This window comes from Notechis scutatus, chromosome 1 (genome assembly GCF_049901735.1).
Source record: "Notechis scutatus isolate UNSWTSFEM ecotype Mainland chromosome 1, rNotScu1.2, whole genome shotgun sequence".
Lineage (NCBI taxonomy): Eukaryota > Metazoa > Chordata > Lepidosauria > Squamata > Elapidae > Notechis > Notechis scutatus.
In genome coordinates this window covers 40,673,744-40,691,676 of record NC_142009.1, presented here as the reverse complement: position 1 = coordinate 40,691,676, position 17,933 = coordinate 40,673,744, and the positions used below count along the sequence as shown (strand labels likewise).

Below are 17,933 nucleotides of genomic sequence, written 5' to 3'. Positions count from 1 at the left end.
ATAATAATACAGGCAGTCCTCAGTTTATAACCACTCATTCAGCAACTGATTGATGTTACAACAGCAACAAAGGAATGGTGAGTACCTTGGATTTCTGGCTACCCAAGCACTCTTGTAGTCACATGATTGTAATATGGGTGTTTGGGAAACCTGTACACATGTATGACTAGTTGCCAAGTGCCCCACAATCTCATGGTCGCCATTCCAAGAAAGTCTTCCCCACCAACACACACTACCCAGCCCCTCTGCACTCACATTGCACTGGCTATTCATGCAATTCTCTGCACCCTCCTTGACCTGTACCTCACACATCCTCATGCACCCTCCTCGCTCCATACAGCACTTCTTGTGCACCCCACATACTCTCTCTCACCCATGTGGCCCCTCTTGCATATACTGTTGCATCCCGTGCATTCATCCTGACCTGTGTCTCATGAATGCCAGCACACACCCCTCTGTATGGAGCCTAATTTGTGCATATCGTGTCATGCTCTCATGCAGTCTTGCGTATCCTTCTTGACATGGGAGGAATTCTTGCACACACTTAGGGTCCAATGCAGAGATTCTCCCACCTGCTCACCTACCCTCCAGCATCATGCTTCCCACGTATCATCTCTGAACTTCCCCCAAACCCACACTTATCCCCTTGTTCCCCCCCAAGAGGAGCTAGTTACCTGCCTTGGTCCTTCCAATTTCCTCCTGGCTTACCCACTGATTGTGGGAAATCGGCAGTTGCCTAACAACTGTGGGATTCAGTTAACAATAGCAACTGGGATTGATATGATTGCTGTTGCTAAGTAATGGAGTTGTGTCACTTTGTGTCAGAAATTTGAGTTTCCATTCCCATTGTAAGTTGAGGACTATCTGTACACTAAAAGAATATTGTAAATAATGTTAGGCAAAAAACCTAATTAAAATACAAATCTTAGAATCCAAATTTGGGTGTAGCAATATTCCATGTATTGAACTGTGTAATCTAGAAATTGTTTCCAAATAAGAATAAATTATACATCAAATTTAATTTTAGATAGAAAGTTAATTTTAAAAATTAGCATTTATTTTACATATTGAGTGGAATTGACTGTTAGAATGAATTTTTGCATGCAAATATCTTGATTGATTGCTAGATTTTTCTTCTGCAGTATTGCTAATGTTAGTGTGCTGGTCTGTCTTTTTCTCTTGCAATGTAGCTGTTAGAAGCTAACACCAGATTAAGCCAAGCCAAGTCTCAGCACACACATGAGCTGCAACAGCTGAAGACCCAGATGGACAATACAGTATCTAAGGACCATTTAGTTGAGCTTGAAACCAGATTGGCAGAAGAACAGAAAACAGTCAGAAAGTTGCAAGGAGATCTAAACTTACAGGCAGAACAAATGAAATGGCAACTGGTTATTTATCAAGTAAGAAGGACATTTATTTTAGCCCTCCTTTAGGTTCCTACCAAGAATGCAGTTGCTGGTATGATGAATAGAAATAAGCTGCTTGATTTGTTCTACCATGGTTTGTTGAATAAGTCATAGTGAGCCTTTTAATACACCTCTAAGGTTTAAACCAAAAGTTACCTTTACTCGCTCACTTTCCAATTTGATGCTTAATTATTAGCTATGTATTTTCTTTATTAATTTTTCATCCGTTCCAGTTAATATCTGGTCCAATTCTGTTAATTCTTTATTAAAACCATACATTTTAGCATCTTTCTCATATCGAGACTGTATCTGCACTTGTGCCCACCATGCTATATCCATCCCTTGACTACTCAGTTCTTGCTTACTTTTTAATTCTCCCTTTTCATTCAAAATATCTTTATATCTTATATTTTTTCCATATTGATAATATTAGTATGTATCAATGCTTCCATTGTACAAAGCCAGACTGGTATTTTCAGATAATGTTGTTCTTTAATTTTTATCCATACTGATAGTGCATTTCTAATATAGTGTCTTTGAAAATAGCTACTGTATCGTATTCTTCCCATACCATAAGAAAACATGCCAACCTAATGGAAGGTCTTGTCCCTCTAAAGTTAATAGTCTTTTATGCCTCAGATTAATCCATTCTTTCACCCATGTAAGTACTGAGGCCTGGTAATACAATTATCAACTCACAAAGCACTCCCAATCTGGCAACCCAAAGCCCTCTCTTTTTTGGAATCTTGCAATATTTTCAGGCTTATTCTGGCTTACATGTTATATATAATAAAACAAATAAAAAATTAAAACAAAAAACAAAAGTTACAACTACAATTCATGCAATATACTAAGCTAAAAGTAAACCAGAAACAATGTGTTCTAAAGGTGCTTTTTTCAAGAGGCAACTGGATTTTCCTGTTTTTCTTTAAAGACGTTTCATTCGTCACACAGATCAGTATTTACATTTTGATTCTCACCACCCACTGGAGCACAAAATGGGAGTTATCAGAATCCTACACCACTGAGCTGAAGGCCTGCCTACCAGTAAATATGAGAAAGGGAAAGAACTAAAACACATCAAGGAAGCCCTCAGTGGCTATCCCAAGTGGGCCTTCATCAAATTCCAAAAAAGATCCAGCAGTAACTCCTCCATAACAGTAAAAGAGAAAAATAAACGAAGCAATGTTGTTATGCCATACATTGCAATAATATTTGAAAAGCTCAGGAGACCTTTAGCCAATACAACATATGTGCACACTTTAAAATCAAGAATACACTAAGGCAGAAGATTGTCCACCCCAAGGATAAAACAGCCAGACACAAACTGAGCAATGTGTTATATGCAGTACAATGCAGTGAGACATGTGCAGATCTGTACATTGGGGAAACAAAACCACTTCATAAACACAGGAGAACCAACCCATCAGGACAAGATCCATCAGTCCATCTGCATTTAAAAGACAAAGGCTACACTTTTAAAGACGGCATAATCCACATTTTGGACAGAGGACCACTGGTTTCAAAGAAGGTTCAAATATGCCATCTATGTCAAAATTGAATAGCCCCCCCCCCCCCTCAAAATGAGGGGAAGGGATACGACATCATTTCCACACAGTCTTTTCAGCAATTCTAAGAAGGCCCCACACCCAGTTACACTACTCAGGTGAACATGAGGACATAGATAAACTCCAAGTGGCCTCAACAACTGTCTAAAAATAATGCAAATGACCAGCTGTCTGCAAGGAATATAAATCCCTCCATTCCTCACCATCCAGTAAGAGCTAAAGAAGCTTTTTGGATAAGAAGTGAAATGTTTTCAAAGAAAAACAAAGAAGTCTAGTTATTTCTTGAAAAAAGCGCCTTTGGGACAACAATGACTGGATGACTGAGAATCTCCACACAATAGCAATGTGGTTTCACTCATCCTGAGAGACGCCTCAGGCTGGTACATTCTCCTTTTCTTCTCCTCAGGAGAAAAATCTACAAATCAATCTCAGTAGCTGCTTTTTTACCAAGATGTTAAATTATGGTTTAATGTGCTGGCAATTGCTTAATAGTAAAGACCAAAAAAAAACTAATGAAAACAGATTGTAGGTACTAAAGCTTGGTTATACAAGGAAACTCAGAGTAACAAATGTTGTGGTTAATGTTTCCTATCAAAAATCACTCATAAATATTTATAATGCAATATAGTGCAGAGAGGTTTGTGACTAACTTCGCTACTAAATTTGCAAGAATGCTAAATAGCTTAGGCTATTTCTTCTGAAATATATAAAGAATCTTATTAGCAATTTAGCAATCAACAATTATTCTTAGGCCATTCCTTGAACTTTTACTTATGATTAAAATTGTGTTGGGATATACATTACATGCTGCTCAAAATTTATGCTCTTCTTTCTGCAGGAAGAATATGAAAACGCACATAAATTAATGGAGGAGAAGTTGAGGGAAGTAGAGATGAATTTGAAGAATACACAAATGTTGCTTCAGGAAAAAATGTCCCAAATAAAGGAACAAGTGAGTGCAAGGTGGATTTGTTGCTTTCTATAAAGGGAGCAGAAATAGAAATGGAAAAAGTGTTATCTATTGCTTGCCATTTTAAAACAGACAGCTATACAAACAAAAGTTTTCTGGAATGTGTTACAATATATAGACATGATTAAATGACCCTAAAGTATTTGCCTTCCCTCAATCAACAGAACACATTTGAGTATTGAGCAAGCAGACTTCTAACCATTCACTCTACATACTCATATGCACAAGTTCCAAATTAAAGAACAGAGGGTGAAGAATTTATTTCATTACATATCCCAAACATTACTTCCTTTTAATATATTTCACCTTTTTCTTTGTACCGCCGGTCATTATCTGAGCAATACAGGTAGTCTTTGAGATATGACCACAACTAGCAAATTTATGTTGCTAAGTGAAATATTTGTTAAGTGAATTTGCCCCATTTTATGACTTTTCTTGCCACAGTTGTTAAGTGAATCATTGCATTTGTAAAGTTAGTCACATGGTTGCTGAGTGAATCTGGATTCCCCATTGACTTTCCTTGTCAGGTCACAAAAGGGGATCACATGACCCCAGGACGCTGCAACCATCATAAATATGAACCGGTTGCCAAGTATCTGAATTTTGAACATGTGACCATGGGGATGTTGCAGCAGTTGTAAATGTGAAAAATGTTCGAGTCCCTTTTTTCAGTGCCATTGTAACTTTGAATGGTCACTAACTGAACTGATGTAAGTCAAGGACTACCAGTATTTTTCAGCCTAAGAAGGCAATGGCAACTTCTGAAAGTCACGATTGTTAGGTAATTGGCCCAAACTCACCCAGCTGGCTTTGGGCCTAAAGCAGTAATAAAACAACTCCTCTTCCGTTTTCCAGCCCATGCTTTTCAACATTACCCAAAAGTGACTCTCATAACTTTGAATTTGATTACTATATATTATTGCTCAAAATTTCATCTGAAGAAATATTTTAATAAGCTGAGAAATAAAGTGTCCCTTTTTCAGAATTTATAGGGGCATAGCATAATTTCTTTGGGTTACTTTATATGGAATCTCTTCAGAATGAATCATTCTGACAATGAAATTAAAGAGATATTTTAAATTTTTTAGATAAATATTAAACCCATTGTAATCGACTGTTTTGTTATGGGTGTGTTTGAATAGTACTTAATGGAATGTTCTTTCCCTTTTCAGCTTGACAAAAATGCCAAGTCTAATCTATTGCTGAAGGACCTGTATGTGAAGAATGCACATCTGATGAAAATGCTGCAAGTTACAGAGCAAATGCAGAAGAGCACGGAAAATAGGAACTTAATTCTAGAAGAAAAAATTTCATCCCTGAATAAGCTGGTTGGAGAAATCACATTTGCATCTCAATGAATTATTCATTTAAATGAATTGGTTTCTGTTAAACTGTCTTAAGTGGCAATCAGTAGTAAAGACATTAATTGGTCAAGTTGGTTCTACATATTTCAGACTGAATACAAAAAAACTCTTATTCTCAAGAACAGATTATCCATCAGTTCAGAGTGGAGAAAATACAAATGCTATTTTTAAAAAATAGAACAATGAGCAAATACATTTTGGGGGAATTCTGAAGATGGGGAAACACAGGGCCGATTTTATTGCAATAAAAATACAATTTTTTTCCAATGGAAACGATTAATCATTTAGTACCTTCTGGATACATTTCACAGAAAAAGAATGTTCTACACTGTATCATTTGGGGACCAAACATTTATTGCAATTTCAATTTCTTGTCCCCGTCTGTCTGTACACTGGCTAGAGTGTGTGAATGTGTGTGTACATAAACACACAGTTTTATGCAAGTGTAAAATATTGAATTATGTGGTATATTATTTAAGCAGAACTGTAAACAAGAACCTAATAAACTCCTCCACTCTCTTTTTTTGGTTTAGGTATCTGGGACATTTTAATTAAAATAGTATCTCTACAGTTTGTTCTCACTTGATGATTTTTAATTGTATAAATGGCTTTACTAAGCAGACATATATTCCTTTTGCTAGGACGGCAAAAAATATTCATATTCTTTCTGTGACTTTAACGGCCACAGCAGATACTGTGTGTTGTGCCGTCAATGCACTCCTCCTATCTTTAAAAGGAATTTGCTACATTCCTGCTATTAGCATGAAAACATGATTTCACCTGAAAAACCAGTGAGGCTCCCCTTTTCCATCAAAGTTAAAGTGCTATATTTTCATTAGGAACATTAGACTTATGACTGTCATGTCACTATAGGAAAAATATTGAAATGAATTATGAGCTCGAGAGGGGATTACTGTGTGTGTTACCCAAGGGCTGGGAGAAAAGGGCTGAGCTGACTCCCATCCCCAGCTTGAGTTGATATAGGACCCAAACCTGGATGAATAGATTTCAGAGAAAGCAACATAGCTACATTGCTACCAACATTGCCGGCCAGATCTCAGTAATACATCTCAAATCCACGTTCACCATCAAATCATAAATGGATGCCATCTTATTGCATACAGAACTTGCATTTTCCAGTAGCACAAACTCAAAGGCCATAATATTATGCCTAGTAATTAAATCATCCACAAGAAGTGCAATGTTCCAAGGAAAGGCAGGCAAATAGGCAGGGGTGGAATTCTACCAGTTCTATAGAACCGGTTGTTACGATTCTGCACAGTTTGGAGAAAACCGGCAAATCGCGCCACTGGCTGGCCCCTCCCCACCCACCCCGGAGGCTTCCCTGAGGCCCAGTCGGGGGGTATTCAGGGGGTTGGGGGAGGGAGAAGTGGCCTGAGAGCAGAGCTGAACCTTCCTTCGGATTGAAGCTTCTATTTTTCAGTGCAGACTCAGGCAGCAGATCGCAGAAAGGTAGATCTGGGAGTGAAGCTGTGATTCTGCAAGCAGCTCAATCTGCCTGCCTGCTTTGCCTGATTTTGGGTAAAAGTTGCTGTTTTTTAAAAATAAAAATTTCAATCTTTACATATATATTTACAATATTTACATACAAGCTACGCCCAGCCAGTCACATGACCACCAAGCCACACCCACAAATTAGGCCATGCCCACAGAACCGGTTGTTAAAAAAATTTGAACCCCACCCCTGCAAATAGGGATAATAATGCAGGCTGCCATTTCTCCATTCTCAGTAATATCTTGCAGAAGTTGATGAAATAGACTATCCTGGTGTGGGAAAGCTGTTTACAGAAGATATTCTGAATACGGTCCAGGAACCACAAAAAGGCAGTGTGAGGTTGCCTATTCCCTTAGCATTTTTTAAAAAAAACATTCTACACATAAATTACTGTTTTTCTTGGCTCCTTGACTAAAATGGAAACATTCAGTTCAACCTGGGAATGTAGAATTTGTACCTTATCTCAAGTCATGCATGCAAGAAGAGAAAAACAACCCCTCAATTTATATTTTATGCACTCATCAAAGAAGGGAGTTGCCAATCTGTACATCTACACTTGATTTAGATTTTGCAGGGTGATAACAAAGAATAACAAAACTTGAGAAATGCTTATTAAGAAATGGCCCACAGATGCAGCATCAGGAGGATACAAACAGTTCTGGGATACCGTAATTAGCAAGGGGAAATCAATGTACTGTATTTGCACTAATTAGAGAGCAAGAGATTACAAGACAGTAAACAAGCATGTAATGGGGAACACACACTGAAAGGAATGCTTTTGTGCTTTCTTAGCTCCTGGCTGGAGGCAAAAGAAAACATTTAGGCTGAAACTGATTACGATCCTGCCAATTTCAGATAGTAGAAGCTGGCCCAGGGTGCTAGAAACTAATCAAGGTCACTGAGCTTGTTAACACTAAGGGAGATGCCTGTGTTTACACCTTTAAGGAAAATGTTGTGCTGCAAAGAAAAGCAGTTTAGGAGGAGACAGGTTGTTCAAGCAATCTCTTCCCTCTGCAGTGGAGGAAATTCTATTAAGAGGGAAAAGGAAAATATACAGAAAATAGGAGTTAGGCAAACATGCACAAGACAGGAGTACATTACTAGTTGGAATAGAAACCTAAATACCTTTTGATAATTAAATTAATTTTCCTATTTCAGTCCAGCATTTGGCAGAGTTAGACGGACAGAGCTCATTTTGATTGCAATAATAAATACTTTGGGAACTGTACATCCAAGTTTGTTCTCCAAGAACTCCCATCTTTACTATTTTCTGGGCTGCTTGATTGGAATGAGAATTTATGTTTTACATGATACTTTCAAAAGATGAAATATTTTAATTATTTTTGAAAATCTGCAACACTTTCAAAGATGCCTTAACCTGTTTTTTTCTTCCTATTGCATTTAACTTGTTTGAAATTATTGAAGTCATGTTTTTTAAACTTGTTTTATTAATCTACATTAATAATGCACATACTACTTCTTCCATCTAAAATGAAATAAGCTGCTCAAATTGTATTGTTCCGATGTCACTAAAACTACTAAGAAATAGATTATCTTGATTGGTTAAAAACTTACTCTGGAAAATTTTATTATATAACTTTGTGATTTGGGTGGATTCTGCCAGAAATCCACAGGTACTTTTAAGGCGCGCATGGTAATTGAAAACATCACAAAAGTGATTGTAGTCATAACACTTACATCTACTATAGAAATCACATGCAATTTATACATTGTATAAAAATATTTAAATATTTACAAAGGATTATTACATGATTTCAAATAGCACAAAGCAATATATAGTAATTACAAATGAATGTGTTATGGCATTTGGTCCATTAATTTTTTTTATACAAAAAGGCCAGAGAAGACCAAAACAAAGTAACTTTAATCTCAAAAGATAACCAAAGATAGGGATAACAACTGAGGCAATGAACAAAAGCAATCTACTTGTTTTTGGAGAATGGTCTTGTAGGTATCACATCTTTCCTCTTCAAAAAATATTATCTGTGTCCTTCTAATAATAAATTTAAACTTATTTTTAGACTTTAAACTTATTTTTTCAAAGAAAACATCAAAGGAGAAAAAAATTATTGACTTTATTTTGAAATCTGCAAAAATATTTAATTTATGTGTATTTTAGCAGTCTTGTAAATACAGCTTATGATAGGATGTGTTCTAGAATTCCTTGCCTGATTAATTGTTCACATTTCCAGCGTGGTAAGAAATGCTAAAGAGAAAAAAAAGAACTCATTGTCAAATCTAAGGTAATACTTGATTGTCTTTTTTATGCACCATCCAAACCCACAAGGCGACATGAAAAGTAACATGAACTTATGTAGGAATTGTCTGTGCTTCGAGTCTAGACACTCAGAGCAACATCAGCCTCCAAAGCTTAGCCAATAATTGGATTTTTAAGGGAAAATCCTCAAGGACAGGAATGAGATTTTGTGTATTTAATTCTTCTGCATTGAAAAATATGGTTTCCCTCAATCATCTTCCAATGAAAAAATATTTAGTTCATAAAGATATAAATGTAATATCCATTCATAAAAACATAAGTTTAATATCCATTCAATCAAAATGAATTTTGCTGGATTTAATATACCATAATTTCCTTCTAATTAAGTATACCTGGAATTACAATTTAAATGCTCAAGGTGTATTAAATGAGGTGGCACAGAGATAAGAAAGAATGGTTTCATAGATGTGCTGTGCCCCAGACTGACCAAATTCTCTTTTCTGCATAACTTTTTTTTCTTATTTATGGGAAATGGAAAGAATACTTTCTGATGCTGCTTGGAATATTTATTTACTAATAGACAATAATAATAATAATAGATCCTGTCTACTTATAAATACCTGGCTGTTCCTCTTCAACAGAATTGTTGTGCCATCATCAATTTCAAATTCTCCATAATCTTTCAAACACCGAACCTAAAGGAAAAAATAACGAGTAGTGCATACATCATTAAGCCTGTATTAAGAAGTTCTTCTGTTACATAAATTATGCCCTTCTGAGCAGCATAATGAACTAAATTTATTGCAGTGATTACATTAAATAATTTTGTATATTTTGAAGTTTAAAAAAATAGTATATAATCCTCAGTTTTACTTACTTCAATGTACAAGTTTTTGGGAGGTTTAATGTCTTGTGTAAGATCAAGGCCATCTCCTTCTCCTAATGATCTCATATAGGTAGCCAATGACTTTTTATATTGGTTAAACCAAAGCACCTAGATATAAAAAGTTTAATTAATCATGAAGTTAAGTACCACTTATACACTGTTAAGTTAGATATCCTTCCAAACTATTAAAAGACAGTACAAATAACAGAGTGAAGTCTGAAATCTCAGAAATTCTACTTAATAACTCAATGAGTTCTAGTTTCTATAGGTCATGTATTGAAAAAAACTACATGTCACTGAACTTCATTTGAGAGTAAATTTGTAAACAATTGTGTATTCTTAGTGTATCTGAGAATTAAAGGGGATTCCATCTGCCTAATTATATAAAATCTGAATATTTTGAAACATAGTATTACAATAAGGTTCACACATTTCACAATGTTAGGGTTTGTTGAACTCTATTTTACTGAACAAATCATAATCAGCTATAATTGCATATAAGGCTAAGAATAAGCCATAAATTTTGGTTTATAAAACCAGTACCAGTTTCCAATTTTTAGTGAAATGTTTTCTCACTGACCTAACTGCTAAGCAGATTTTGTGAAAATTCTATAGTATGTTTTAAAAGATATGATTTTTAAATTAATATTTGTATATACTCTTTTATATGTTAATATACTCTTCTTATATTCTTATACTTCCAGATTGTTCCCAATCTGATCACACACACACACACACACATACACACAGCTTACTTCATCTGCTGACATGTGAAATCGGACAGCATTTGGCAAGACGCTACCATATTCCCACCTAAGTGCCCGGAGGCGAAGTAAGCGGTCATACCTAAATATAGTAACAGTGAAAACATATTTAATTCACTATTTCTAATATGGCTATGCATCACTTTGGATTTGAAAGAAAAAGAGGTGTTTTGAATTGGGTAGAGTGGAAAATGTAACTTTTCCCATGGGATTCAAAGGAGCTGCAAAGAGTAACTGCACAATCCTAAGGGTGTGGGTGTGGGTGGGGGGAAGGAGAGGAAACATTTCTGCTTTAAGGAGTTGCAAACAGGTATGATATATTCTCATTCTGTTGCACTCCAAAACAGTATTTTCTTTCAAGTCCAAAGTCACAGCCCTATTTTTCATCAAAACTATTGAAATTTAAAAGCTACACAAATTTATTACACAGGGATAAATTTTGTTCTAATGTTATAAAAATACACAGGTCATTTACTATGCAAGAAACAAGTAAAGTTGCAGCTTTTTGGAATATCTACAAAAGTCCTTACCCATAGAATATGATCAATATTAGGACAATTAATAGTGAATGAGTGCCTTACAATTTTCTGTGCACAATCACTCCAATCATTAAATAATACTGCTGATAAATTCTAGCTAAATACATGTACGTATTTTCTTTATGTAAAGCTATTTACAGAGTATTTAAAGATAGTTCTTGACATGATCACAATGGAACTCAAAATTTGTTGCTAAGCAGCACTTTTGTTAAGTGGGTTTTGCCTCATTTTATGATTTTGAGCTTTCTTGCCACATTTGCTAAATGAATCACTGCAGCTGTTATGTTAATTGTATGATTGTTAAGTAAATCTGGCTTCTCCATTGACTTTACTTGTTGGAAGGGCAGAAAGGGTGATCACATTGCAACTGTCACCAATAGAAGTCAGTTGCTAAGCATCTGAATTTTGATCATGTGACCCTGGGGATGTTGCAAGTCTCAGTGTCAAGGTGTAAGTGTGAAAAATGATCATGTCACTTTTTCAGTGCTGTTGTAACTTCAGACAGTCTCTAAATTAAGTGCTGTAAACTGAGGAGTACCTGTACTGCCAGATTATCATGATATAGCTACGAATCTGAAGTCTTGTACAATTCCATTAAAATATCAATCTCAAAAGAGAAACAATCTGATTATGGAAGAATTGAGAATTATTTCACAAAGGACCACTAGACACTTACAAGTATGCAACAACACATCTTCGGTTTCTCAACAGAGAGCAATGACGGAATTTGATTGTTGTAATCAACTCACTGTGACCTGACTTGGCTTCATTTCTGGTAATGATAGTAGAACTATATTAGTTAAATATATTTTGAACTCAAAACACACAACATACAATTGGCTCGTGCTATTAGTGTCAGTGCTCTGGTATTCACTCCCATTTAAATCATGAGCCTCTAGCCAGATCTTTCAGAGCTTAAAGGAGATTTATTAGGAGTGAACATGCCGGTGCTACCTGGGTGTAGCCGACTCTGAGACACATCATTCATTTCACCCTTGACCCTGGTCCTCCCCCATCCCCTGGGTGTATATTTTCCAATGGGACACATCCATAGCCAAGAGTCATCAATCGTGCTCTCCAGTTATAATTTTGCCCACCTGAAACTTCGGTAGCTTAGAAATTATCTATGAAAGCATTTAAGGAATGCACTACTTCCCCTTCTCCCTTTCTGCTGGCAACTCTTAAAAGACCAGAGAAATATTTTATGAGTTGACAATTAGTTTATACTTATTATATACAGTAAGCTTCAAGTTTCATCTCAATTTTGCTATGAATTGCAAAGACTTGCAAAAGGTCTGAATAAAAAATGGAACACAGTGTTTTCAATATTAAACAAAAATCAATTAAAAAATCAAATCAGCATAACTGCAAATTTACAGGAGGGAAATTCAAATGTATTAGAAAGTACTACTTCACAGAAATAGTGGAAGCTTGGAACTAACTTTGGTTGGGATAAACAAATGCCCATCATCTGACAAAAATTTAAAAAATAAAAAATGCAATAACCCCTCCCCCCCTAAAAAAGGCAGATTTGATGACCACTAGAACTTTTTCTGTTGTTAGTTTTCTTTGTTTCTAATTTAGGATAGGATATTTTTGTACTGAAAAAAAAAATCTATAGAAGATTGTTCCCACATTGCTCTTCTAGCATGCAATTACTGTATACTTTTAGACTCTGAATTCATAAAAGCTAAACAAAAAGTACACTCTGCCTTGTTTTGTGAAGAATCATTTATTTTGCAAAGATAGAAGGACTTTACAAGCAGCCCAAAGCAATCTTACCACTTTTACTCTTTTCTAAAATTCAATGCAAAGGAAGTATACAGTGACATGGAATCTAAGTCATATTGTGCATTTGCTAGATAAAGTGGCGTTAGGTATATACAAATAATCCTCAACTTACAACCACAATTAAGCCCAATGTTTCTGTTGCTAATGAGACATTTAAGTGAATTTTGCTCCATTTTACAACCTTCCTTACCACAGTTGTTAAGTGAATCACTGAAGTTGTTAATAACATGGTTAAGTGAATTTGGTTTCCCTGTTGTCTTTGCCCATTGGAAAGTCTCAAAAGATGATTACATGACCCCAGGACACTGCAACTATCATAAAAATGAGTCAACTGCCAAGCATCTGAATTTTGATCATGTGATCATGGGGATGCTACAATGGTTTTAAGTATGAAAAATGATCATGAGTCACTTTCTTCAGTACCACTGTAACTTTGAACGGTCACTAAATGGACTGTTGTAAGTCGAAGACTATCTGTACTACTACAGATAGTCTTTGACTTACAATAGTCCATTTAGCGATTGTATCTTTTTCCAAAATGTTCATCTGCATCAGAAGATGAGTGTAGCAATAGCAATATCACTTAGACTTATATACCTCTTCACAGTGCTTTTACAGCCCTTTCTAAGCAAATTGCCCCGAACAATTCTAGGTCCTCATTTTACCTATCTTGGAAGGATGGAAGGCCGAGTCAGCCTTGAGCCTTTTGAGATTTGAACTACCAAACTATAGGCAGACAGTAGTCAGCAGAAGTAGCCTGCAGTACTGCACTCTAACCACTGTGCTACTGTAGTGTTCATGATGAGTCAACACATTTGTCATTATTAAAGTAAAACAGTTATTGATTGATTTGATATTGCTTTCTTTGGGGAGTTTAGTTGTTTTTAATTTCCAATCTAGATTATATGCCTGATGTTTCCTAGTAGTTCAGTCTAACCAGGCTCAATGCTGCTAACTTCTGAGCTCAAACAAGCTGCCGCCTGCTTGGATTCTGGTAGCTATATTTAACTGCATTTTTTTTTCATGCAAAATGTGAGCCATTTTTTAAATATTTAAACTATTTTATGTAGACAAATTATTCTTTTATTGATGAGACTGACTTACACATCAATTTGGTTCTGCTCATACAATGCTTTCATCTCTTCAAGTACTTGTCTGATCCCATCTTCCTGGAAAAAAAAACACCAAATACAATGAATATTTAATTACTAAACTAATTAATTCAAGTCACATGTTTCAGCAAATAAAAATATAACTTTCAAAATATAATTTTTATTTAAAGATTTTACATATGCCTGAAAACTACAAAAACATAAAAGGCAAATAGAAAAATAAAATATAAAAGAATAAAAGCAAAAGTGAAAGAACAAAAAAGAGAAAGATATTTAAAGAAGTCACTTCTGATCTTCCTTGTAGCAGTTAAAAGTATAATGATAACAATCTTCCCCTTTCAAAATTATGTACCAAGGTTCTGTATTTTTCCATCTTTGTGCATACAATAACCTTGCTGCAGTTTCCATATATTAAAACAATTGTCCATGAGAATTTACTTGACTGTCCATAAATCCCACTATGAAATTTATTTTAAAAAATGGTTTCATATGAATGTGAAAAAAATCTCTGCATTACCATATGTATTGTGTTTTACAAATGCACCAAACATAATAAAATGTCCTTTCAGGTTTTTCACATGAAAGGACATTTTATGATGTTTGGTGGGTTTGTAAAGTAGATATTGGACACAAATACATATGGTAATGTTGAGAATTTTTTCACATTTCTAAGAGTGATTGATTGAGATATCTTATTGAAAAAATGTAGACAGGATTGGATGCAATAGCACAGGGCTGTCAAACTTCCGGCCTGTGGGCTGGATGCATCACGAACTGGCCACACCCACATCCGGTTTAGCAAACAGGAAAAAAGTCCCGATACATCATGTGATGCTGCCATGATGACGTGAGTTAGACACTCCTGCACGATCAGATGCCTACCTTTGGGCCTGGAGGAAATGTGGCCATCCTGTTTATTTTAGATAATGCTAACTATGATATCCTTCTGGACTGCTTGTGAGAGTTGGGGATTAGGGAACCATTTTGCGGTGGTTCTTCTTCAGTGTGCAGCTTCAGCTGATGGGCAGGGAGGAGAGATTGGCTGGATAACTACTCCCTTGTGGGGATGTTACAAAGATTGGTTCTTTCCCACTCTAATTCACCATTCACATGAAGTCATTGGAAGAATTAATCTGGTGGTTTGGGATTCAGTATCGTGAATATGCTGGTGATACTCAGCTTTAAAGTGTTATGCTAGCTCAGGGGTGTCAAACTTTATTTCATTGAGTAACGCATCAAGGTTGCATTTGACCTGGGGGGGATGGGTGCGGCCAGCTCAACAAACTGTCGGAGGTGCCTGTGGTGTCTTGAGTGATTGTTAGTGAAAAAGGGCTCCTGAGCTCTGTTTTCATCTGTGATGGAGGAGGAGGAGGAGGAGAAGAAGAAGGAGAAAAAGGAGGAGGAGGAGGAGGAGGAGGGGGGGGAGGAGGAGGAGGAGGAGGAGGAGGAGGAGGAGGAGGAGGAGGAGGAGGAGGAGGAGGAGGAGGAGGAGGAGGAGAAGAAGAAGAAGAAGAAGAAGAAGAAGAAGAAGAAGAAGAAGAAGAAGAAGAAGAAGAAGAAGAAGAAGAAGAAGAAGAAGAAGAAGAAGAAGAAGAAGAAGAAGAAGAAGAAGAAGAAGAAGAAGAAGAAGAAGAAGAAGAAGAAGAAGAAGAAGAACCACCCACACAATCATTCAGTCATTGGGCCACAGGTCCGCTATTGGAGAGAGAAAGAAAGCTGATTTAGTGCCAGCTGCCCAACCCTCTCCGCTTTGCTTCATTAAGACTTGTAAGCTGCTTCTTGACATTTCTTACAAAGGAAAATGTGGCTCCAACGGGTGCTGAAAATCCGGCCAAAGTCTGCACCTACCGAAGGGTGATGGGTCTCTAATCCAACTCCCGGAAGAGGCTGGGTTGGACAACGCTATTGCATTAGATCTGGGTACGATTTTACTATGAGAACCTCCTGCACAAATAATGAAGCGAGGTGATTAAATGCTGTAAAATAAAATAAAATAAATAAAAATAAAAAAGTTTGGGATACTATCAACTTCAAGGACGAGCCTCCCACTTGTGAGAAGAAACGAATCGGTTCGCGCCGCGCCTTCCCGCCAGTCAGTCCCCTCAAGGCTGCGGCGGACTCCTCCAGTCGGACCTACGGCGAGGCGAAAAAGCGAAGCAAGCAAGCGCGGCAAAAACTTACGCTGAAGGCAGGAAGCTGCCCATCGCTCGCGCGGTAGAGCTCTCGCACCAGCTCGGTCGCTTTCTCACCAAACATGACAGCCACAGGATCGGCCGAATCTCCTCAGAACTGGGCCGGCGGGCGGGCAAGCGAGTGGTAAATCGCGCCTCGTACTGCTCGGCCAATAGGAAGACTGGATTCCTTGGAGGGATGGGAGGGAGGAAAAAAGTCCCGCCTTCAGCAACTACTTATTACGGAATAGGGAAAGGGACAAAATGCGTAACTTCTCAGGAAACGGAGGAACCAATGAAAATCAGAGGGGTACTTAGAAAGATTTAGGATGCGCTCTGAATCCTTGTGATTTATGAGCCCTAAGTGAACGTTGAACTCTTTCAACTAAAAGCATTGTTTTTCACTTCTTTTCCCCAATTAAAAATTCACAGGTTGATGCATTTTAACTATATTGCTTTTTTTTTTTTTAAACAAACACACACTCTGGAAAATCTATAGTTTCAGAGCCTTTGGAATTGTACACTATATGCCAGGGTCTCCAACCTTGGCAACCCCCATAGTTCTGGGAGTTGAAGTCCACAAGTCTTTAAGTTGCCAAGTTTGGAGACCCCTGCTATATACTATGTGATAAAAAATAGTCTTTCTTCTGGATAGATCTATGTAGCTAACAAATATATTATCAATGACATTACATCAATGACAAACAACCTACTCTCCAATAAACAATTTGGTTTCAGAAAAAAACTATCCTGTAATCTGCAACTCTTACACTGCAAAAACATATGGACTAATCAACTCGACCAGGGCAAAGCAATAGACGCAATCTACATAGACTTCTGCAAAGCCTTTGATTCAGTGGTACACGACAAACTACTCCTAAAAATAAAATCTTATGGTATCTCTGGACAACTGAATAACTGGATAGAAGCATTCCTGTCAAACAGACAACAAATGGTCAAAATTGGGAACGCCCTATCAAATCCAGTACCTGTCAATAGTGGTGTTCCCCAAGGCAGTGTTCTAGGACCAACTCTCTTCATAATCTACATAAACGACCTTTGTGATCATATCAAGAGCAATTGCGTTCTCTTCGCTGATGATGTAAAGCTGTTCAATACCACAGACAATACTACTACCCTTCAAAAAGATCTAGACTATGTATCTGAATGGTCTAACATATGGCAACTCCAAATCTCAACAAATAAATGCTCTGTCTTACATATTGGTAAAAAAATCAGAAAATAAAATACAAACTGAATAGTCAAGATCTTGTTGATGACCCAAGCTCTGTAAAGGACCTGGGAATACTCACCTCTAATGATCTAAGTGCTAGAGCTCACTGCAACTACATAGCCAAAAAGGCATTAAGAGTTGTTAACCTAATCCTACGTTGCTTTTCTCTGGTAATATCTCACTACTAACCAGAGCATACAAAACATTTGCTAGACCAATACTCGAATACAGTTCATCAGTCTGGAATCCTTATCACGTATGTGATATTAACACAATTGAGAAAGTCCAGAAGTATTTCACAAGAAGAGTTCTCCACTCTTCTACCCGTTATAGAATACCTTACGCCACCAGACTCGAAATTCTAAAACTA

The 17,933-nt window shown here is 36.8% G+C and overlaps 2 protein-coding genes across 8 annotated transcripts in view; one reads left to right on the top strand and one right to left on the bottom strand.

The window, feature by feature from the left end:
• Positions 1-5,892, top strand: part of NINL (ninein like) — a 43,869-nt gene extending 37,977 nt beyond the window's left edge. For 4 of the 6 annotated variants that reach the window (XM_087961560.1, XM_087961591.1, XM_026684521.2 and 1 more), the window contains 3 exons: positions 1,191-1,403; positions 3,816-3,929; positions 5,120-5,892. In XM_087961560.1, coding sequence (XP_087817686.1) covers positions 1,191-1,403; positions 3,816-3,929; positions 5,120-5,305 — 513 coding nt within the window. In that variant the 3' untranslated portion in view covers positions 5,306-5,892. The remainder of the gene's footprint in view (positions 1-1,190; positions 1,404-3,815; positions 3,930-5,119) is intronic. The other 2 variants (XM_026684530.2, XM_087961571.1) reach the window with 2 other exon arrangements.
• A 2,802-nt stretch (positions 5,893-8,694) lies between these two features.
• On the bottom strand, positions 8,695-16,480 carry GINS1 (GINS complex subunit 1). Of its 2 annotated transcripts, XM_087961549.1 has the most exons (8): positions 16,340-16,474; positions 16,007-16,102; positions 14,151-14,215; positions 11,932-12,027; positions 10,708-10,798; positions 9,944-10,060; positions 9,687-9,761; positions 8,695-9,054 (listed from the first exon to the last, which is right to left on the bottom strand). In XM_087961549.1, exons 3-8 carry the CDS (start codon positions 14,183-14,185, stop codon positions 8,986-8,988), a joined length of 483 nt encoding a protein of 160 aa, XP_087817675.1. In that variant the 5' UTR covers positions 14,186-14,215; positions 16,007-16,102; positions 16,340-16,474; the 3' UTR covers positions 8,695-8,985. The 2 variants fall into 2 exon arrangements, with proteins under 2 accessions (XP_087817675.1, XP_026536303.1); XM_026680518.2 differs by lacking the exon at positions 16,007-16,102 and having other exon boundaries at positions 16,340-16,480.
• Between the last annotated feature and the right edge of the window lie 1,453 nt (positions 16,481-17,933).